This window comes from Aspergillus undulatus (genome assembly GCF_047715775.1).
Source record: "Aspergillus undulatus strain CBS 261.88 unplaced genomic scaffold BDV17scaffold_27, whole genome shotgun sequence".
Classification (NCBI taxonomy): domain Eukaryota; kingdom Fungi; phylum Ascomycota; class Eurotiomycetes; order Eurotiales; family Aspergillaceae; genus Aspergillus; species Aspergillus undulatus.
In genome coordinates this window covers 319,169-342,283 of record NW_027396631.1, presented here as the reverse complement: position 1 = coordinate 342,283, position 23,115 = coordinate 319,169, and the positions used below count along the sequence as shown (strand labels likewise).

Sequence of the window (23,115 nt, the reverse complement as noted above, 5' to 3'; positions counted from 1 at the left end):
CTTCGTATGACATGTCAAGTAAATTACCAATGGGCTCTTTATTTGACATCGCGGCGTATATACAACGCGGAAAGTATGAATTTATGGCAGTCGTATGCTCATAAAATAAGAGGTGGGTAGCGTCCTTTGGTGAATCAGGAGACAACCGCAGCCAGGAGGGTGACAGTCGCTAAAGCAAGAAGGTGCATCTTCAAAAGGTATAGACAAGGTTGCGTACGATGGAAGAAAAAATGGAAGAGTGTGCCGTGGACAGAAAGACTACTTTATACTTTGCCTGCCGAAACCTGTATACATTGGGAATGATAAAGTCCCGGGCCATCACATCTTACTTAGTTTGGACTACACACTCCGATTGGCGGTGCCGTAACATCTAGACAGGCACATGTGGATAGCCATATGCCGCAGGAATGACTTGCTTCAATTTTCACCTGCGACCGCATTCATCCTCATAATAATTGTAGCCATCGGCAAGTGATCAAGTCTAGTTCTAGGGATGAAACCTCGACTGGGAAGGGTAGCCTGTCAGGACCCTGCGGTTCCTTCCTATATAGTATCACTGCTGGAAGATCTCACGATCTTCCATTGTGCCTTTTTAGCGCAGTGGTATGATCCTAAAGCAGTGACAGGATCCTCACAGTTAATCACCGGCCGCTAAAGAGACATCGGTGTTTGAGAGTATATTCCAGAAGAGCTACCGTGCGCCTAGCCAGTGCTGAGTTGTTTGTAATATCTCGCTGGTCTGGGCCATAGTGGTGTATAACCTTCCTGTTGATGGCTAACAGTCGCTGGCTGGGTTTTCTCATTTTTCGCCTTTCCTACATAACCTATAGCCACTCCCAAGTTTATCCCCTTACAAGGCATGACTTGATTCAACTCTACCTTTATCAACCTCTACTCGGATACTTTATGCAATGGCATCGGGCGAAGAACCACCTAATAAAGGTTATGGCTGGGTCTGCGCGGTTGCAGGCATGGTATCCTCTGCGCACTTGTAGGGGTTCAATTCTGCATACACTGTCTTCCTCGCATATTACCTGGACAATGGGAGTTTCAAAGGCGCCTCTTGGCTGGATTATGCATTTGTTGGCTCCCTAAGTCTAATAGCAACATTCCTGGTCTCTCCTATTGTAACTTTAATTACGCACTGCTTTGGCATTTGCAAGACCATGTTCATTAGGACAATCCTGGAAACGGCAAGCTTGCTATGCGCCAGTGTGGTATTATAGACCTGGCACCTTTTCCTTACACAGGGGGTTTTGTTTGGCCTTGGGATGGGCATGGTCTTTATCCCTGTTGCCTCTGTGGTGCCGCAGTGGTAATATTTGTTGTCTACAAGGGTTAAGCAGTGGTTTGAGGCTATCAAGCACTGCCAGTCTCCAACAAGGATGTCCAGATGCATGGGCATGTAATGGATGTGGCCGGCATTGGGAACAAGGTCCCGCAGGTAATCTGCTGTGTTTATCCCAAGCTCTGGTGTTAGTAATATCTTAATAAAGTGGATGTAAAAATAAAGCAGCCCAGGATTTAGATGCATATTATTATCTTCTCGTGCAAGCATGTCTTCCAGCACTGCCTTGACTTCCATGGTGGAAGCCTTTGGGTTTGGCTTGGCCATAAATAGATCCCACAGTGCCCAAGGGGTTATATTTATTAGAGCATTAGTATACAGAGCCGCAGCGTCTAGATCCTTATCTCCAAAGGCCTTGTAAACTGGCTTCATGGCATCTGTATAAGCCTGGTTAACAACAGGATAATCCTTGGCAGGCTTATTGGTTGGAAACCAAAACTAAATCACCTTAATCAAGGCCCGCTCTAATGGTATGGCATCTTTGGTGAATTTCAGGGCACACTGTGCTGCTTGGTGCCCTTGTTAGACAGATATATACAAGTTGCCTAGATCGAACTTTTCCCATGCTTGTTGTAGTTGGGGCCGACTGCGTATGCCAGGCCCTAGTAGGCCATTGGGCAAAATGGATCGTGCGCGATTGCCTGCTTGAAACAATAGGCACCTTTAACATGGTTAAATAAATACACCCATGTCAGGGCCCTGTTAAACCACGTCTGGGTGTTGGCGCTGGTGGTGGTGATGGTGTGGCCAAAGGAGCCCAGGTTATAGTATAGGTTGACAGATAAGAAAGTCATGTTGACAGCCGGACAAGTTGAGGAGGGAATAGGAAGAAAGACTTTATCATGCCATCCTCCCGCCCGGTTAAGTTGGCATGTCTTGTCTGGTATGTAACCTCCAACCAGGGAATTTCTGCAAGGGACTAACGTGCATGTCAGCCGGGCTTTAAAGATCCGCTGTAATGGCCGCCAGCCATCTTCCAATGTAAGAACTGTCTTTACTACTATAAAGAAATTGCTTACCAAAGTTGCTATAGTGCTCCATGTATAATAAATAGTATTACTATGCGCCTAGTTGGCGAGGCAGAGCATGACAAGGCCTATTGGCCGCCCAGGAGCTGGCTTGCAAACGGGTGCAACACTTGTTAAGAAACTCTAGTATAGGAAATTATTATAGAGTAACTGCTCCAAGCAGCCAACAGCATAATTGGACTCCGCCTGATTCGGGCCCTACCACACTATTATCACCATCCCCACTTGAATCAAGTCCTTACCTGGCCGGGGGTTCGCTTGAGACAATTAACAATTGTAGGAAATAAACCAGGAACCCAACCACATCCCGTACGATGAGCTGAATTTATGTACCGGAGTAGACATCTTCGCTACATATGCTATTGGCATGAGGTCCAAGATGCAGTAGATACACTTAGATACACAACCGAAGCATCAAAAACATAACGGGCCTAGCAGTCAAGTTTGAATCCTGGAAGTTTTTCTTCGTCTAGGGTTTCAATCGCCAAGGTCTTTCTCCCGCGCCTCCTCTTCTATGGAATCTGGTTTTAACTGAAGCCCGCAGTGAAGATTTTCGAGCTTATTGATATTCATGAGAGTCATAAGCGCCCTCGAGCGGCGCTTGCTAGCTACTTTTGAACTGCTCGTGCGACAGATGCTAGAGGCATCCAGGTTGAAGTTCAGGTTGTGAGCGTGTGGTGAAATGGCCTACAACTGGCCAGTACTGTTCTTCATTGGATGAGACCACTTCCCACTGCGTTGAACCTGGCTCATACAGAGCTTAGTAGACTAATCGCGGTGATTACATGATGAATATGCCGAAAGCTGATCCCGTAGTGTGGATAAACCTGGTCTAGTATAACGTCAGGAACCGAGTGGATACCCGTGCAGCCCTTTGTACGAGGGCAAGTTGTCTAACCTGCCCCTAATACATTCACTCATGTCCCAGATCTATTGGTTACCTTAGTAGGCTATCCAGAAAATTCAAGACTCAATGACGGAAGAAAAGGGTGGTATATTAGCATTAACATTAGCATTGGCATAAGTAGTAAGTAAAGGTGGTAGATAGAAGTAGATATGAGACAAAGAAATCGGTCAAGCTCGACCAGTAGTAATCAAATCGAAGAGTGTCCCTGCTCACCCACTATGCCGCTCCCGCTGGTCATGGTCATGGTGAAACTCCTGGGAATCCGCTGCCTCATGTGTAATCTCAATCGTGGTCTCCTGGTACACACCGGGGCCCGTATAATTCATGTTCGTCAGCTCAACATCGCCCGCCCCACTCCGAGCACCCTTTACGATCTCCTCCGTCGAGTCGTCTCGATCATCCTGTATGGTCTTATTAAGCGTCTGCATGCCCTTCCGGAATCTTGACCCCATCTTCCGATCCCGGCCCCCAGTCGTACTAGTGATCTGCGTATGATACGTATGCGACCCGGAATACGTATACCTCGCATACGGCCCATCCGACCTACTCAGGTCCGTATCGAGGAGCAGCTGGCGCCTTGTGAGCGCGTAGACTACCGCATCGGCTAATCCGGACAATGCCATGAGGGACCCCGCGGCGGCGAAGTATGCGCGGCTCGGCACGACGTGGCGGGCGCTGGACATTTGGCCCGCGGCGAGGGGAAGAGACAAGAGGATGTAGGCAAAGGGGTAGATAACCATGTAGATAACGACGCGATTAAGGCGCTTCAGGCTCTCGTGGTGTCCGTGGTTGGCGCGGAGCTTTGCGGCTTGCATTATTCAGCGGCGCAGGTAGAAGAACATTAGCCTGTAGAGGACCACGGTGCCGAACTCGGCGAGGAAGATCCATAGGTAGTGGCCCCAGAGGCGCTCGTCTTCATGCGCGGGGCTTAACCAGCACTGGCGAGGGTGTTAGTAGACTGGACTCGGATAGGAGAGTTCGGTAGGTGACTTACCCAGGCAGCTTCAGAGATGACGAATATCTCGCGACCATAGAGTCCCACTGGAATGAAGCCTAGGATCAGGATAAACACCCACAGCCCGATAACACATCCCACGAAAGCCCGGTACGGTAGCTGTCAGCCTCTCAGGACAGCGGCGCCCGTGTGCATCGCGATCGCGATAACGAAGAGCCTGCTCCCCGGGTCGGCTGTTTGGATCCACCATCCCTGGAGGACACACGCCGCACTTGGATAGTAGACGGCGCCCTTGGCCACCCAGTGAAGGCACAAGAGGAACGCAGTTGCTTGCTGGAGATCGACCAGGAGGAGATTGTAGATTAGGACGATATATTAGTTATGCACGAGCGGCTGCTTGTAGTAGCGGGACCAAAAGATGAAGCGAAACGTAAGGAAGAGAAATAGACTGAGGGATGCTATAAAGGAGATAACGCCGCAGATACCCATGGCAATGAAGCCGGCTTTTGTTGAGCCGTTGACGGGCTCAATGAACTGCGCTTGTCGGGGAACGAGCTGACGAGCTTCATTTTGGCCGTAGTCGCTCTGAAGCAGAGCGAAGGCTCGAATAAGGGCGGCCATGGTGCTTCTTTCTTTCTCCCTCTCTCTCTTTTTCGGAGAGATGGTGTTGAGCACGCACGGTGGCAAGTCTGCCCTCTGCTTCCCACAGAGACTACTTAACTACACTCAACAGCCACTGTCTGGGGTCACCTGTTTTATCACCACCGTGGAGAATTGGCGAAAGCTTAAACGGCCAGATGGACCCTGCCAATGCCAGTCATTACAGTAGTTGGCCATAGTCTGGCTGATCGCCGAGGGCCCACCGGCTCATCTCATGCTTATACGCTACTAAGCTCCTGGCGCCACCCGATCTCAATCCCAATTCCAATCCCACTAGTCTTATTATAGAATTTGGAAGCGAAGCTGTGCCAAAGTGCCAGGGCTGAAGAGCTAAAGTGGAAGCCATGACTCATGGGAGTGCCCTGAAGCAAAAGCCCTCCATATTCACGGCGCAGGGGGGGTTTGCCCTGAAGCGTGCGCTGGTGAGATACTAGTGGCTACAGATCTTCCTGCAAACTGAGTTCGATCCACACGTTCCCCGGTCTAAGTCCACAGCGCTCGTAACAGACTGTCAGTCATTGGCTGGCACTGCTCATTTCCAACGCGTAATCACCGCAGATATCGCCAAGCCGGCCCGCTTGGAAGAAACCATTGTTCCTGCATGGCGGCGTTGTTGAAATTTTTGACACGAGCTCCCCTACTCGTGGAGACGGTGGCGGTAGTAGGTTTCACCACGGGCCGTGTCGTTCTCTTGTCATGTTGGAGACGGTGCGCAGAGCTTCTCAAGCACCTTATCAGGTCCTTCAAGACCCTTGTTTGGGTAACCTAGTCCTGAAGTCCTGACTAGGTTGACGAGGTTACCTGACGAGGTTACCCAGTGAGGCAAGCCCTGAACAGACCACCTGTGGCCCGAGATCTGCCCAGCAGGATCTCAGCCTCTCAGCCCCCTTGGGTCTTAATAGGGGCCCTGTCTCCATCGCGAGTCGATCGGAATACGAGGTACCACCATTCCAACTGTCTACCTACCTCTCAGTCTGCACGTAAAGTCCCCTCGCCCCTTGCCCCTCTCCCCTCCCCTCTCTCCCCGTGGACCATGCCTTTTAAAGCAGGTCAAGCCTTATAGGAGACAGATAACTCTGGCTCCGGAGATAGCAATCGACCTACTGCAGGTCGGAAAAGCTTAACATGTGTACTCCTGCTTTATTAATTTTCAACGGCTACTAGGATCTGTGTCGTTCGTCTGGTCGGAAGAAAGGAAGCTGACTCGCGATAGAAGCCTAAAACTATTAGTTCCGCCCCGGCAATGCATCCATAGCCTGGGTGCAGCAGGGGCCATCGTTGCCTCGGCCGGAGCACTGGCCACCGTACAAAGTCGGCGCCCTCGTGTAAGAGCAAACAGACCATGACCGACCGGCAAGACTAATGGCCATGCTCCATATCCAATACTCTGGCGGTCTCCATGCTTAGGGAGAGCCAGAATCCCGACGCGATATGGCAAAGTCTCCCCGCTGGCCCGGCCACTACGGGACATGGCGGTCTGTCTACCTCCACGCTGCGTATGTCTGTGGATTAAGGTTCGATATAGATAGACTAGTCTGTAGGTGCGGTGTCCAAAAAAGTTCAACATGACCCTCATCTAGAACCATCTGTCACGGACCATATCAATCTCAATTAGATCGGCACCATGCAACCCTCGTGCATGGCCCTTGCCAACGCCGTTGGCGTTGGCTTATCTTGATTTATCCACAAACCGGTCTCTGCTCTTTCTTGTGAACCGAGAAATTTCCGGCGAGGCCTACTATAGCTTGGTAGTATCTGGTACCTTCAGAGTGCTCCTGAAAGACAATGATTCAGATGCGTACGATATACAAGGCGGGGGGGCTTGGTACGAGGGCACAACGCCTCTTAAAAAAGCTTATTGTCAGGAAAGCACCGACTACAGCCAATCGACCTGCCGAGCCACTGCTAGCACGTGTGACGTGAACGGAGGAATGATGGACCGACGTCATAACAAGGATATGATGCTAAACTGGATTAAGCCAAGTATCATACCCTAAGTATGATACTTCAGACCATGAGTATGATCGGGGTATACTCCAGGTATGACCGGATCATAGCCAAGATATGATGGACAGAGGGTATTTAAGGACGCTCATTTACCACTGTAATTAGTTTCTGTTCTTCGTGTCTTATCTTCAGAATAACCAAGCTAGTCAAATTGCCAACGTTATCCAGTGCATTTACGAACTCAACCTTTCTTCTCTTGATCTTAGAATATCTTAAGGCCTCTTCGAGACCTTAAGCAGGACATCCTTTGCTTTTTGACAGAAAGAACCCTCACTTGAGCCTTGTTAGCTAACACATGCACCCCTGAGCAGACTAAGCGACGCTGTGAACAAATTGGTTTCAACAAGAATGGCCAGGCCAGTCTCAGAGAGCAAACCAGGTTGTTCCAGACGATGGGTACCCCTGCAAGGGTCGGGCGGCCAAGAAAGTGCAATTGAAGATTTATCCTACTGTATCGCAAGCCAAAGGTGGAAGACTATCCAAGTGAATCTAACATAAGCACTAGATCGAAAGCGGAAACTCGTACAAATAGTTGAGGATCCCATCTTGCAGATGTGATGTGGCTTGCCGGAGCACTTGAAAGGGAATCCCCGCTATGCCAGCTCATCAATTGATCATCAAACTGCCTACCTAACTGACCATTGCGGTCGTTGTCTTTTTCTTTCTCTCAATCTTCAATTGCGCACTTTCTGATTAAGCTCTTTTCCCCATCACATTAAAGACGAATACGACCATACAGCAACATGTCGTTCAGTCGCCTCAAACGCTTATTCGGGAGGAAGCCCAAGCGCGAAGAACGAGGAGACGCCGACGCGCCGACGCCGCCGCCGCAGCAGCAGCAGCAGCCCGTCCAGGCTGAGGATAATGTTGATGTTGATGATGATGATGATGATGATGATGATGATGACACTGCTGCTACCATTGAGCAGGAGCATAATACCGCAGACGCACCTGCCGAAGACCAGAACGATGTAATTGCCAGAGCCTCTGAGCCAGGTCCACAAGGTGGCCTTGACCAAGTTCCTCTAGAGCCCAGCGGCCGGGAACACATTTGGCAGCGCGCGTACGACCGACTGGACCCGGAGCTTCGAGAGCAGTATGCGATTCTTTTGAGCAGCGAGTGGAAACGTCAGAGTAAGCATTCTTGACTATCTCTACCTTGAGCAGGTGGATCTAACTTTCTCCTTCTTTTGTTTGTTCTGCTCCTCAGAGCCTACAGGTGAAGATGTCGATAGGCAGATGCAGCACGACTTTTTGATCCAAGCAGGCCTGCAGAAACTAGAGGAGACAACCACACTACAGCGCGGCTTGGAAACGGCGTCCAAAGTCATTGACAAGACACGGGGCTTTGTCGACCAGGCTGTGAAAGTATCCCCCGAGGCCTCACTGATCTGGGCCGGGGTCTGTATTGTCCTTCCCTTGGTGACCAACTTACAAGCTGCAGAGGATGCCATTCGAGATGGATTCGACTTTGCAACACGACGGCTGCGATATTATATCGCCTTGGAGACGTACATTCCCGAGGAGACGGTGCTACAGGAGAGGCTGTATGAAAATCTGCTCAAGCTGTTCGGGGAGTTGTTGAAGCTGCAGATTATGACGGTGATACAGCTATACAATCGGGAAATTATCAAGGGCATGCTTGCTTGGGAAGATTGGACTAAATGGCGGGAGGAAATTGAAACTCTGGAGGGTAACTTCAACAGCGACTGGCACCAGGTTGATTCAGCCATTCGGCAGCGCACGGTGGACAAAATCCACCAAAGCATAGACCAAGGCAACACCTTTCTCGAGTCTCTCCTGCCCCTCGCTGAGAAAACCCTCGAGGTCCAGCAGGAACAGCTGGACCATACGAAACAGATGCAGGCGCTGCTGGAGAAACTCGACCAGGAGGGAAAAGCTTGCCACCAGCTCTTCCGCCTCACTAGCAATGGTCCCGATGACTATTATGAGAGCTACAAGACTCAAATTGAAGACCGGGTCGAGGGGACGTGTGGCTGGTTCCTCGAACACCCCTCCTACCTCGAATGGTTGGATAAGCCAGCTTTATTCCCGCTGGTCGTCTCGGCGGATCCAGGATTTGGCAAGTCTGTCCTTGCAAATTATTTGGTCGACAGTCGGCTCCAGGGCAAAGTTTCGTCTCGCGATCCCGTCGTGTGTTATTTCTTCTTCGACGCGCAGACACAAAATACGGTCCGCCAGGCTCTCTGCGCGCTCATCCACCAGCTTATTGCGCAGAACCCCGACGCAATACGGCACGTTCTAAAGCCGTACAGGGCAAATAAGGAAAAACTGGTAAACGTGGTCAGTGATTTGTGGAACATCTTCTCGGGGATAGTCAGTGACCCAGAGATTCGCCGCGTAGTTGTCATCCTCGACGCATTGGACGAGTGCGTTACATCAGACTCTACTATCTTTATCAAGCAGCTTCTAGAGCTCTGGGAAAAGAGTCGAAAAAGACAAAAGTTCACTTTCCTCGTTACGACGCAACCACGCACTAGTATCATGTCTGAATTTCATCAAATAATTCAAGCCGTGCCAGACTCTCACATTTCCGCCGCAGATCACGCTGGCACGATCTCAAGCGAGGTAAATCGTGTAATCGAGATGCGCGCCGCGGAGCTGCAGGCAAAAGGGCGTCTAGATAAGACCACGATGCTCCATCTCGTGAAGCGCCTCCAGGCTCTCCCCGCACAGCGAACGTATCTCTGGACGCATGCGATCTTTGAACTAATTAATGACGACGACTTTGAGAACTCGGAAGACTCAATTGATGAGGTTATTAGCGTCCTCCCACGATCCGTCGAAGCGGCATACGAGGCGGCGTTTAACGCCTCCCAGGCCAAATACAGGCCATGGATCCGGAAAGCCTTCTGCATAATTCTCGCTGCGAGCCGTCCGCTTACGTTGCGAGAGATGCATATTTCGCTACAGCTCGATGTGTCTTCCTCCAAGCCGCCACGGGTCTATCATGACCTCGGACTGACCTTGCGCAATCGGTGTGGGTTTCTGGTCACTATTAGTGCAGGTAGAGTCTACCTCATACATCAGACCGCGCGGGACTTTCTCATGGAGAAGGGATTCCCTCGCGACGATGGGGATACCGGCAGCGCACCGATTACTGAGATGGAATCCCACCAAGCTCTCGCATGGAGCTGCGTGAAATACTTTGACCTGGTCGTTGAGCCGGGTATTGCGCTTTCAAAGAAACATGGGGAAGGAACTGACTACTCTTCGCAAATCAAGACTGTTGTCGGCGAGCATGGGGAGTTTCTGCAATACGTGGCCGAGAATTGGTTTCAGCACATCAAGAGAGCTGGGCTGGATAGCGACAAGGATCTCGCGCAGAGAGTCCGCCCGCTTTGTGATCCTCAGAACCACCTTTGCAAGGTTTGGAAAGAGTTATACCACTCCTCAGAAGGTACATCGGAGTTTGTCGACTTTCACAACGTCAACACGTTGTGGATCGCATCGTTTACTGGGATCACTGCTGTGGTTGAAGAGCTTCTAGAAGGAGAGGTTGGGGCTGCCTCCGACGCTCGAAATCTTGACGGCCAGAATACAGTCCTAATTGCGGCACTGCAGGGTAATGACCGCGTGCTGACTCGCCTTCTAAACCTACACCTGGTGAGGACAGATCTGCGCGACAGCTGGCGGAGGGGCGCTTTGCAAGCTGCCGTGGAGTCCCGCAATCCAGCTGCGGTCAAAGTGCTAGTGCAGTCGAAGAGAGTCGTCGATGTCTCCACGCTGGACCGGAATGGGCAGACACCCCTTGGTGCTGCGATACAGGCTGATGATGTGGAGATGATTCAAGTCTTTGTTGACTCCATCAAGTTGTCAAAAAGTGATATATGCAATGCTAGAGACTCCTGCGAGAAGACACCCCTGATTATTGCCTGCCAGCAGCGCATGACAAATTTGTTCTGGAAGTTGCTTGATTCCGGACGCTGCGATGTCAATATTCAAGACGACGATAATAGAACAGCACTGAGTTACAGTGTCTTGCGGGAAAATGTGGACTTTGTCCGCGCCTTGCTGAAGATCAAAGACACGGATTCAAATATCCCAGACCGCTTTGGCGAGACGGCATTCACATATGCAGTTATACTGGATCGTAGCGATATCGCACAAGAGATGATCGACTCGGGCAAAGTCCACATCAACGCGACAGACAAATACGGCAGAACTGCCCTGCACCGTGCTGTAAGGCGCGGCCAATCGCAAATCGTGCAAACATTGCTTGACAACTTAGCCGACGCAGATGCTCCCGATAAACAGGGGTGGACTCCGCTGATGGAAGCAGCGGGAAACGGCGACGAGGGCCTCGTCCGACTGCTTCTCGAAACAAGAAAAGTTGACGTGAACCGAACAAACGAGAACGGAACAACCTGAGTTGTTACTGCTTGAGTTCTCAGCGGACCCCAACATTAGCGACGAGGACGGCTGTACCCCGTTGATGATCGCAGCGTTAAAGGAAGACACGAAAATTGTAGCCCTTCTTCTGGATTCTGGGGGCACAGACGTGACCTTGACGGATGCGGAGGGAAGAGACGCTATGTGGTACGCGGATTTGAGGAATCATACTCATGGAGTTGCTGCTCGCGAGTTCAGGAAGTGCAAATGAGGTGTCTGTTGTCAATGCTCAATGAGAGAATAGATTACACAGAGCACTTTCGTCTTGCTCTCGCCGTCGGTCCTAGTTGTATAGTATCAGGTTTTGAGTCCTTCCCGAAATTTCAGATGGGACAGCCTGTTCCTGCTTTACCAGCAGAATTTTGGTAATGGGTAAAAACATAAAAGAGGCAGGCTGATAGGGGTGGGATGGCTGATTATGGTATCCAGGAAGTCACATACAGCAACGCGACGATCACCGCATTCGACGCAACACTCTTGAAAGTCGCGCTCTCAGACTCGCACGTCGACGCGTTCACCTCGATCAAGGCCCAGCTGCAGACCGTATTCTCGTCCGCCGCTGGGTTCCACGATCGTGCGGATTGACTACACCGATGGGATCCGGATCATGTTTGCGAACGGCGATGTCGCGCATATCCGGCCATCGGGGAATGCGGATGAGACTGCGGTACAGGGGGTTGCGGAGCCGGATGGGTTGTTGAGGACGTTGGAGAGGATGGTTTAGCTAAGAGGACGAAGTAGTATCATAACTTAAGTAGCTACAGACAGACACTCATAGCCGCTAATAATACACTAGTTTGCGCCTGGGAGGGGCTCATAGAAGACATTCTTTTCCCCCCGGGAATGATGATTGCTTCTTTATCTCTATGGTTATAGTTACAACGCGTCTTCTTCACACTCGCTATAGCAGGATGCTGAATTTGGTAGCTGAACTGGGCGCCTTCTATACATACCTCGTTAATAGTCTCACTATTGGCGTCACTGAGGGAGATCTAAATATCCAGTGCCCCAGTTGAAATTTAAGCCCTCCTGTCCTTGACTCCTTGTTTAAAAGGTATATCAAGCACCAGCAAATTGTTCCCAAGGATTTCATCTTAAGCACCCTGCTTGGGCAGACATAATAAATAAGACGGCGAGTCTATCAGAAGACTTGAATTATTCTATCTGGTACTCTTATGTACGGAATTCAAAGCATGAAGACATTCAAAGAGGATCGTAGACAAACACGCAGGAAGACCCTCGCGGAGTGAGACTAACCCAGATGGGTAAGCGGTCGACGTACGGCAGAATACTCACGACTATGTCGCTCCCGCTTACTAATCAGTCCCCTGCTGCTCGTCGCGTTCGAGATCATGACGTGCAGGCAGTCATGATAATAAACATATCATTTATAACTAAAGGTGGCCGCAGTGGCAGAAGTGATAGTATAGGCATGAATCTTGGCAGAGCATGCATTGCACACGCACCAAGCAATCAACGTTAATAAGTGCTTGTTCTAAGTTGCTGTTATACGCGAATTTTAGAGGGCTTCAGGCTGTTTAGGTGAAAGCCTGAAAACAAGAACAATAAAAACATAGAAACACTGCTCGCTCCACTCGCAAAAAAAGTAAAAACATACAACAGCTGGGATTCGCATGTGGTCACCCACCATACTACTAACCAGCCGGCGTGTGGCTTAAGTACGGCTGAGCGGACGGGAAGCCCTGTTCTCCACACCCTGTGGTCGTATGTACTTGTTCTTATCAGACAATGACTTATGTAGCTGATTTGTTTAAGAATGTGGCAGTGCTGCAATCAAACCTTGATATTTGGATTATTTTGATATGAAATTGCCGTGCACTGGATGGAATGTTCGTTGCTGGTTCACGTAATGAAATAACGCAGTGTCTAGGAGGGGAGTCGCGACTGCTCGGTTAGGGCTGGATCCCGTGGACACATATTCGAGCAAGCTAGTAGTATAGTGTACGTTGGGGGCCGCTCCGGGCTTCTATGTACACTGTCACAAGGGGTATGATAGTTATTTATTCATGATCAGGAAGTCCAAGTCGGGTAGTAATGATCAAGGTGGCACTACATAATGAGGGGGAAGGCGAAGGCGACGGCGGGCTATTCATGAAGGGCGATTCTGCCCTGGTAAAGAAGAGGCGGCTGGGAAAAGAGAGGCGTTTGTTCAGTGTTGTAAAGAGGGGAAGAAGGTAAGAGAGACTATAAGTAGTTGCATAAGAGACATGTGACTATGATCAACTATGTGCACGGAGTTCAAGATTCTGCCACAAGGAGGTGATGATGGTCACGGTCGTCGTTGTACAGGCTGCGTACAATGGGACTTGTATGACCCGAGATGTCTATGATCGATCTGGAACATCTAGGATACTCTATCTACCCACGCCGTCCTGAGATCCCGTACTTATAGCTTCTCTGTATCTAGGATATGATATCTACAGAGACCCTATGCGTCGTGGGCTTCTCAAGGTCAGCCCGCAATATTCTAGTAGCAGTCGCGGGCTATCTCTTGAATATAATCTAGACTACCTGGAGATAGTTCTTGAGAACTCAACAAGGATAGTTAGAAGAGCATAACCTATTATTATGGACCAAATATATTAATTTGGAGTAGGTCTAAGTTATAATCTTTACAATGAGCGCCAATTATGGTGCTCCAGTGACAGGATAGAAAGACCAACAGATCTTAGCTATACTCCTGGGACCGCAACATCCGATCCTGCAAAACGGCTCCCAATTATCCGAAACCAATCCGCGCGGCAAGCCAAAATGAGTAGACATAAAAGAAAGACAAACGCACTGCTCAACCTGCTCTGCTGAGCTACTGACAATTCTCGAGGTCACTGTTGGCCGTTTTGAATATACATAACTCCGAATATAGCGATGGCTCCGGGTTCTCAGACTTTGTACACCTGCACACCTGCTCGCCTCTCCAATTCGAGTGATTGCTATCACAACCTCCAATCTCCGACCTAACCCGAGTTTTCGCCCAGTACATAATCCTGGGTTTAGGCCACCAGCACCAACTGCAGGGTTCCGGCTCCTGCCGAAACTCTTAACTCTAACCCCAACTGCCACATTATTCCAACACCACGTGGAAATTACATAACTAGGTACGAAGGGAATATCTACACATGGAGGCTCGATCACGATCCTCTAGCTGAGAGCTCAGATTCGAGTCCAATCAGGTGCTTGCCTGGTTACCGGGTCGATATGCATACACATAAACGAACACTCTGGACTGCGAAGATAACCATGTAACTAGCCGCGGGACTCTCGGTTGCGTAAGAATCCATTCGGAAGATACAAGATCGCCTGGGCCGGTTGTTTATAGGCTATCTAAATCTATTAGAGACGGTTAGTTGGGCTATTTCTGGCTTGGAGGATCCAAATACAGACAGTTAGTATATATTAGATATTATAGTCATGGCACTGGTATTACTACTGTCAACAATGGTAGAAGTACGACATGTACATGGATAGGGTGTTTTACTAAGACAATATTAATGCTGGGAATTTTAGTATAGATTATGGGAACAGAAAGGGTCCGCTATTCATAACTCGGCCCCTCGATAAAAAAAAATACTAAGATCTTACAAACATGGAATAAACTTTACATCGCTATGTCTCTAAAGAGCTGAGTGAGATTATCTTCCTATCGTGTTACCGGATATGCGTTGCAAGAGCAGGTGGCCTTTGGCCTAATCTACGCATGGTTCATAACAGCACGGAGTTTGTTATCTCCCCAGAAAATTACAACATTCTCGCAAGAGAGGTAGCTAAATTAGCCATGCAAAACAAACCTCAGTGGCGATATGAGTACGTATAGGCCGGCGTCTCCTACAATGTATAAGAAGATCGGCAGGGAAGGTCCAAGCGAAGAAGAAATATTTCATCCGATCGGTAATTCCGAGCACGTGTGTATGGGCAATTATATGCCGGCTCAAAAACATTTCATTGTCCACAGAAGCTTCGCGATCTTCGGCATGCCTTGCGTTATGACAATATGATATGATTCGCCAGCAAAGAGACATCGTTTACATCAATCCCCACCACAACTTGGCAGACTAACAATGAGTTAGAACTTAGGGCAGACACCTACGCCGGAGTAGGAATAGGAATGGCCCAGATGCAAATGGCACCATCGCAACAAAGAGGGATCGCTTGGATGTTGTAGATGCTTTGTTTCTTTACTCATTACCATATAACATCATCGAGAGGGCAATTGCTTGCTTTTCCTTGGCGCTGTTATAATAAACTCTGCATTTTCTATTTCGTGGCCTCGCTGTATACCATATTAAAGTCTCCGGGCCCACGGTCGTTCTGGCTCGCCGAATGAAGAGCGTTATTCGCCAAGAGATTAGGTCAACGGACGTAATTCGCCCCCAGAAGCACGTCTTCAGCAGTAGATTAGATTAGACCTTTTGTCTACAAGTCTGCGCAGCGCGTAGATAAAGGCCGCGACCGTCCTGTGATTGAACTGCAGGTTCGCAGCACAAGCCATATCTCAAGCCCCTTGTCCTAGGGATTTCATATCCCTTGGAATGGTCCCGCAGCAAACAAAATGGCGGCATTCGACGAAAAGTCCAGTGCCATCAACGTGGTTCCCTCACCGGATCCAAGTGATAAGCTCGAATATAGCGAAGGCCAGCTCCAAGAGAAAGCAAGGATTCTCGGTTGCAGCCCGCAGGAATACCTTGAAGCCGAGGAGTATAGCAAGACTCTCAGCCTGGAAGACGCTGCCAGTGTAAGTTATCTCGTATATTATAACGCAAGCAAACAACAGACTCACTTGTTCCAGCGCGCCAAACATATCCTCGACTTCCATGAGCACGACCCTAACTTCAACCGCGAGTCCATCGTCCGTCTCCAAGAATTCGTCAACCACTCCGATCTTTTCGAAAGACCAGACGCACACGCCGAGCTCATCGCCGAAATCAAAATTGAAATCTCGCTCCTAACGGAAAACTCCCCCTATGCCGAAGTCCGCGCTGTCGTTAGCAACAAGGATGATGATTGCACACCAGCCGGCACGATTCGCGCATGGACCATCGGCCTCTTTTTCGTCGTCCTGCTGAGCTTTGTCAATCAGCTCTTTTCCGTCCGTCAGCCTGCGATTCGAGTAGAAGGCGCCGTCGTTCAGCTTCTGTCATTCCCACTTGGTCGAGCGTGGGAGAAGTGGCTCCCCGTGGGCGAATTTGCCTTGTTTGGTGCAACACTTAAACTCAACCCGGGGAAGTTCAACCAAAAGGAGCATATGCTAATATCTATCATGGCGAATGTTGCATCTGCCTTGCCACACTCACGGTATATTATCTTCACGACGTGGATGGAGAAATACTTCAATATGCCATTTGCTAGCTCATTTGGATTTCAGATCTGCGTTTCGGTAAGTCCCCACTGCCATGACACCGATAGGTTTAGATTGATAGACCTCTAACCTCACACAGCTGTCCATGAACCTGATGGGATATGGGCTCGCTGGATTGGCTCGGCGGTTCTTGGTCTATCCCTCATTTTGCATCTGGCCCCGCTCGCTGGTCACTGTAGCGCTGAACCAGTCTCTTCATGAAGGTTAGTTTCGAACCCTTGATTGTCCACAGCACAGTCTCCTAACGGCCTGCAGATAAGAGTGAAGCTGTCCCGGGACCTTTTGGAAGATTTTACAACATGTCGCGCTACAAGTTCTTCCTGCTCGCATTTAGCCTGATGTTTGTCTGGTTCTGGTTCCCTGACTATATCGTCACGGCCGTCTCGCTGTTCAACTGGCTCGCGTGGATAGAACCGAATAATTTCACGCTGACTGCCATTACCGGCCTGAACAAGGGCCTTGGTTTTAACCCTCTTCCTACGTTCGATTGGAATATCGTCACTCATAATGTCGACCCCCTGGTTGTTCCCTTGCACGTTACATTCAACATGTTTAGTGGGGTATTGCTCGGTGCATTTGTTATTGCGGGAATGTACTGGTCAAACACGTATCACACGGGATATCTTCCCATCAATACTAATACAATGTTCACCAACAATGGCTCACAATATGACGTTTCCGCGATCCTCAATGACGAGGGTCTTCTCGACACGGAGAAATATCTGGCTTACAGCCCGGTATACATTGCTGCCTCGTCCATCTGCTACTAGTGAGACTACCCATACCCAGGTCTTACGCTGTTCTTGAAGCTAACCATCTCCTTAGTATCTTCTTCTTTGCCGTATACAGTGCCGTCGTGTCTTATGCTATACTCTACCATCGGAAGGATATAGCGCTGGGATTCAGATCTCTGTTCAACACCTTCAAGAGGGACGGTCGGCGCAACGACTTCAAAGACATCCACAGCCAACTTATGAGGACATACCGCGAGGCCCCGGAGTGGTGGTACCTAATTCTCAATGTAAGTTGCCGTTTCAAGGGCGGTAAATGCATCGACTCACCACACCCATTTATAGGTCATCGCTATAGGGCTAGGGGTTGCCGCAGTCGCGGGCTGGCCAACCAACACGAGTGTCGGCGTCGTGTTCTTCGGTATCGCGCTCGCCGTTATTTTCACCATCCCCACCGGCATTATATACGCCACGACGGGAATCGAAGTGGAATATAACGTTCTGGCGGAGTTTATTGGAGGCGCGTGGCAGCCTGGTAATGCTTTGACGGTTCGTATCCATATTTTCACTAGACACGTAGGTAAAGGTTACTTACTTCCCCATCTAGATGAATTTCTTCAAAGGCTTCGGATACGTGACTACAGCCCACGCTCTCAGCTTTGCCAATGACTTGAAACTCGGCCATTATCTCAAGGTTCCTCCGCGCCAGACATTCTGGTGCCAGGTAGTCGCGAGTAAGCAAATTTCCTCACCAGCATGGTTGCAACCTATGCCCATAGCCCATCGCTAACCTGCAACTCATTCTACCCAGCAATTGTATCCGCCCTCGTCTGCACCGGCGTGATGAACTTCCAAATCACCCGAATCCCCGATATGTGCGAGCCGAACCAAAAGGACAAATTCACCTGTCCGAATCTGCAATCCTACTTCACAGCCGCCGTCCTCTTCGGGTCCCTCGGGGCCCGCCGCGTCTTCGGCTCAGGAGCCCAATACACCGCGCTCCTCGCCGCGTTCCCAGCCGGTCTCGCCTTCCCAGTATTGCACTACTTCGCCACGCGCCGCCTCCCAAAAACACACTTTCTAACCAAGATCCACCCCGTCGTTATACTTAGCGGGGGGCATACCTGGTCGCCTTACAACCTAGGCTATATGTGGCCCGCTGTAATCCCGGGTTGGATCAGTTGGACGTATTTAAGGAAGAGATACCTTGGGTTTTGGTCGAAGTATAATTATGTTCTGTCTGCGGCGTTCTCGAGCGGGATTGCGATTGCGGCGGTGGTTATTTTCTTTGCCGTTAGTTATCATGGGGCGAGTGTGGATTGGATTGGCAATTCTCCAGACTCTGGGTGTGAAAGTACGGCTTGTACGAGGTTGACGTTGGGGGAGGGGGGGTATTTTGGGCCTAGGGTTGGGACGTTTGTTATTTGAGTGGGATGAGAGCAGGCAGGATGAGCCTCGAGGGCCTTTTTTTTGTGGACATGGTACGGTATTATTGTCGTCGACACTGGTTCAACTTCACAGAAAGACTATCAAATCACCATCCTGGTAATACCTGTTGTATCACGCGGTCAAATGCTTCCCCTCCCCTCCAGCTGTCCAGACAGTCCAGGCCTACACAGCCTCAGTCCACTACCTACCTGCCATACTTTTCCTGGTCCATTTTGTGAGCAATTGCCCATGCGTTAATGGCCTCCATATCATGACACTGAACCTCACTCACTATCCCATATCGCAAACGCCCCCTTCCCCCGTTCCTCCGGGATCATTCGCAGATACTCCTCGGTATACTGGACAGCCCCGCGTTCATCCACGTAGCTGCAGTCTCGGTTCCAGAAGTAAACCAGGGAGATGTCGCCGTGGCAGAGAATACTCTGGCGGATGACGTCGACGCAATGATCTTGATTTCGCTAGTATTGGTTGTACCTTACGCCGCATCCAAAATCGACGGAAGGAAGCAAGAGACAGTAAGACCTACGGACATGATGTTCAAGGTCATGCGCTGACTCAGTCGCGTAGTATCGCTCCGGGATCAACGACTTGCGGAGTCGATCAAGACAATGCATTTGGTGGTACACGCCCAGCGAGTACATGCCATTGCCAGGGTCCTTCCAGGCTTCGACTGACTCGTGGAGGCCAGCTTCCAGAAGTTCTTTGGGTGGGTACAAATTTGAAGCCGCTTTTTAAGATGAGCGCGCTTTCTATACATTGTGACACGTAGGCTGGACTTGGATTTTATATCCGCTAAGTCCGGAGTTAGGGCTCGCGTGAGCAGTAAGCAATCAGTGATGGTAGACGGGAAGAGCCTCATATTCGTACATATCAAGTAGTCGACAGTCCCAATGTGGCTTTTCTTGCACTGATGTTATTCATTCATAACGGAAGTTTCCCTATGGTAAAGTGCCTTTATAGGTGCACCCTGCAATATGTACAATTCCAAAGCCGCTTTCCTATCTATTTCTTCTCAGGTCGGTACTGGTTTTACCGACCAGTAAGACCCTATACGCGTTAAATAATCCCGACTTTATAAGGAATTATAAGGATAGTCCATGTATTCAACTCGCTGGCAAGTATATAATATAGCCTATCATGTCACATCTGAACCTGACCGTTCGAGTTCGATCTCTAGGAAAAACGTATATTCATATAAGACATTCCCGGTTCAACCAAGTCCACACCCAACAGAACAGCCTCTGAGTCTCCGGCCACTCTAGCTGCAACCAACAGTGGGGTGAAGTGCTATACATCGAAGGTAAGCAAGATTCCGTTCCTTCCAATTGAGAGCCCAGAATACATGCCCCAACAGTTGGATGAGAGCGCCTGAACTCCTAGAGGTCCTCTAGCTTTAGCAAAGCTTCCCGCCTCTCCTTTGAATTTCGCTTCATCACGGCTGCCCCTAGATGCGTGTCCAATGCTCTCGACTCAGCGAGGACCTTGGCCTGGATAGTCTCCTGCTTATCAGCGGGGCCATCTGCGATCGCTTGAATAGATGCGAAGGAGTGAACGGCTATGCCCGAGCCGATGGCCTTTGTTCTTGAAGAGTACCCAGTTAACATTACCTACGTCAAAACAACATCCAGATAGACCTGCCGTGGTGATCGTATAGCCTCCCCCAATCTAATTTGACTCGCGAGATCATACCCATGAAGCGTCGAGGCCCATCCAGCGGTCTGACTTCAGGAAACATAACCTTGAAGGGAACCGAAACGCCGTGGTCAACCCCTCGCTCGACGCGCTTAGCTTTTATTTCTGCGTCGCGCAAATGTTACCATACTTAGTTTACTAGATCTAGTGCGTCAATGATGGGGTTAGAAGATATAAATAAAGTAAAGAGAGTAGCTAACGTATAGCTTAAAAGTATTGGATGAAAATAGAAAAAGCCCTCGCTATTTGTTTCAAGCTTGGAGAATTACAGTAGCAGCCTAAATTTTGTAAACTTTTACTTCTCACCTGTATTCACCCCAGTCTTAGTGTCTATCACCCCTAACGCAGCAACACACTCAGGACTCGTTGAACTTCTAACCACATTGATAACCGCGGCTTAAGTACGGCTGAGCGGACGGTAAACCCTTCTCACACCCTGTGGTTGTATGTGCTAATTGCAGATACTCAGTGGCCTATGACAGATGCTAGACCGGGCTTGGCAGTACAATTGGCTTAAGAGATCTGTAAAGCGAACGGCGCTGGGCCAGTGGGTGAGTACATTGATGCTTGGTGACTGCAAGAACGACTTGAAATATGGGGTGGAGAACTGTAGACTCGGTGGATGAATATACGTTACACCCAAATCCCGGAGAACCATCGCTACGAGCCCTAGCCAGAAGCGTCTTCATCCAATAAGGTCAATGTTAGTGCTCGGTCGATTCATGTATTGCTCAGTGTCCAAAATACCTTATTGCCGCGGTCACTTCGGGAGTCGGGCACATCCGTTACTCGAGCATTCTCAAACTTATATACGTGTTTTTCCTTCTCAATTGATAAAAGGTGTTGGTAGTTATGATCTTGCTCTCCTTCGGCAATCTCTGAGCAAGCACCCTCGACTGGCCAGACGTTGTGAACAGAATCCGCACAGGCCAGTCCACCCTCTTGACGTGTGCAATAAGCAAGTCGACCAGCTCCAGGCACATGTCACGCGCGCCACCCTCAAGAAGATTGAGGCCGGATATAGTGTAGTACCCCATGGTGGGTGTATGTTGCAACAGGACGTGTAGCATCCTTATTGCGCCGTCCCACTTCCAGTCCCAACCCTCGTCTGCTGGTCGGGTTAGGGCTTGAACCATTTGCTCGGGTATAGTCAATCTGTCCTCGGGCGGTTGGAACTGCAGCAGTTGGCGTATCAAACTGTAAGCCAGGGGGATAGAGGCCTTGTCTTTGTCATGGAGGCTCTTTTGTTCGTGATATGGCCGCTGGCAAACATATGATATGAACTGGGCCCTTGCCTGTATTGCCGTCCAGATCATGCCCATCGCTGCTAGTTGTGCGCTGGTCTGCGGCCCAGCTTCATAGGGGCTGATGATCCAGAGGAGTTGGGCGTTTTCTCCGGATTCTGGGGTTGCCTGTGCCCATCTACCAAGGACATGCACCATGGTGGGTTCGGCAAGGAGCCGTCCGGCTTGAGCGGCCAGTATAATCCCGTCGCTGCCTCCGGCGTTGTCGATGCTTGACTGGAGGAGATGGTAGAGTCGTTGGTCCGCCTCGTATCTGGAAAGGACCTCAATGGGCTCAATGGTTGCATGGTGTCTTTATCGTCTCCTTCAATTTCCATGACTTTTCCGGGTGTTCCTGGCAGGGATTGCTGTGTTGCGTGTATTTCCTGTAGCTGCTGCTTTAGAAATTCCACTGTACGCACCGGGCATTTGTTTTAGCAGGGTCATCTACGGCCTTGTCGAGGGACGGAATGAGAAACCTTACCTTCTCGCACCGTCTCCATCAACAGGCCATACATCTCACGCCCAACGTCATTGGTCTCCCTCCGGGTTTTTATGACCTGAGCCGTGATTCGGGCCTCAAAAGCATCGAGACACTGGTCCATATGCGGCACGATGGCTTTGACTTGCCACGCGCTCTCAATCTCCGTCTCTTCTCTGATGAGCTGGACCGGATTCCTGATCAACTCAGCGGCATTGTCGAAGCTAGCGGAGAAATTCGCGTTGAATGAGTCTAGCCAGCGTGACGGCTTAGGCTTCAGATACCAGGTGCCGACTCGGGTGAAGAAATCAAAGAATTGCATGTAGATATCCGATAGCCTTTTCTGCATCCTAGGGTTCTGGTAGAGATCCAGCCATGTCGTGCACAAGCCGATCCGGTCAGACAACTCAGCAACATAACCGGACAGCCGTTCAGCAATGCTGGAATAGTTGACTGACGCCTGCTGGTCATGCTTAGGGACCTATCCTACATAAAGTTGACGGGAGGGATTGGTTGGGGCATTGCTTACCTGGATGATCATCGTAACAGCACCACACAGTACGGCTCCAGGCAGCAGATCCGGGAAAACCACTTCAAGAAACTGGCTCGCAACAGGGGGACGGATGGACAGGAGATCCGCTGCTCCTACGACGCCAAAGAATTCGTGCGCAAGTCAAAGGATTTGCAGCGCCTCAAATGGAATGGCCGCGAGATACGTAATGGTAGGTCAGGTCTCTCTTTGTGGCACGTGAACCTCTTCATGGAAATAAACCCAGCTTACAATTTT

At 49.9% G+C, this 23,115-nt stretch overlaps 4 protein-coding genes across 4 annotated transcripts; 2 read left to right on the top strand and 2 right to left on the bottom strand.

The window, feature by feature from the left end:
• Positions 1–1,284: 1,284 nt before the first annotated feature.
• On the bottom strand, positions 1,285–2,142 carry BDV17DRAFT_282123 (uncharacterized protein; the record flags this gene model as incomplete). Its single annotated transcript, XM_073760148.1, has 4 exons — positions 1,285–1,329; positions 1,382–1,765; positions 1,796–1,866; positions 2,001–2,142. 4 exons carry the CDS (start codon positions 2,140–2,142, stop codon positions 1,285–1,287), a joined length of 642 nt encoding a protein of 213 aa, XP_073615177.1.
• A 1,924-nt stretch (positions 2,143–4,066) lies between these two features.
• BDV17DRAFT_264785 (uncharacterized protein) lies at positions 4,067–4,874 on the bottom strand. Its single transcript, XM_073758075.1, has 4 exons — positions 4,626–4,874; positions 4,416–4,571; positions 4,278–4,304; positions 4,067–4,221 (listed from the first exon to the last, which is right to left on the bottom strand). Exons 1-4 carry the CDS (start codon positions 4,857–4,859, stop codon positions 4,102–4,104), a joined length of 537 nt encoding a protein of 178 aa, XP_073615176.1. The 5' UTR covers positions 4,860–4,874; the 3' UTR covers positions 4,067–4,101.
• Positions 4,875–7,648: 2,774 nt separating this feature from the next.
• BDV17DRAFT_291827 (ankyrin repeat-containing domain protein) lies at positions 7,649–11,297 on the top strand (the record flags this gene model as incomplete). The annotated part of the gene is made up of 2 exons (XM_073762211.1): positions 7,649–8,039; positions 8,116–11,297. The coding sequence occupies 2 exons, from the start codon at positions 7,649–7,651 to the stop codon at positions 11,295–11,297; spliced, it is 3,573 nt and encodes a 1,190-aa protein (XP_073615175.1).
• Positions 11,298–15,885: 4,588 nt separating this feature from the next.
• On the top strand, positions 15,886–18,851 carry BDV17DRAFT_291826 (OPT oligopeptide transporter protein-domain-containing protein; the record flags this gene model as incomplete). The annotated part of the gene is made up of 8 exons (XM_073762210.1): positions 15,886–16,068; positions 16,123–16,710; positions 16,772–16,895; positions 16,948–17,461; positions 17,518–17,713; positions 17,769–17,972; positions 18,031–18,157; positions 18,235–18,851. 8 exons carry the CDS (start codon positions 15,886–15,888, stop codon positions 18,849–18,851), a joined length of 2,553 nt encoding a protein of 850 aa, XP_073615174.1.
• Between the last annotated feature and the right edge of the window lie 4,264 nt (positions 18,852–23,115).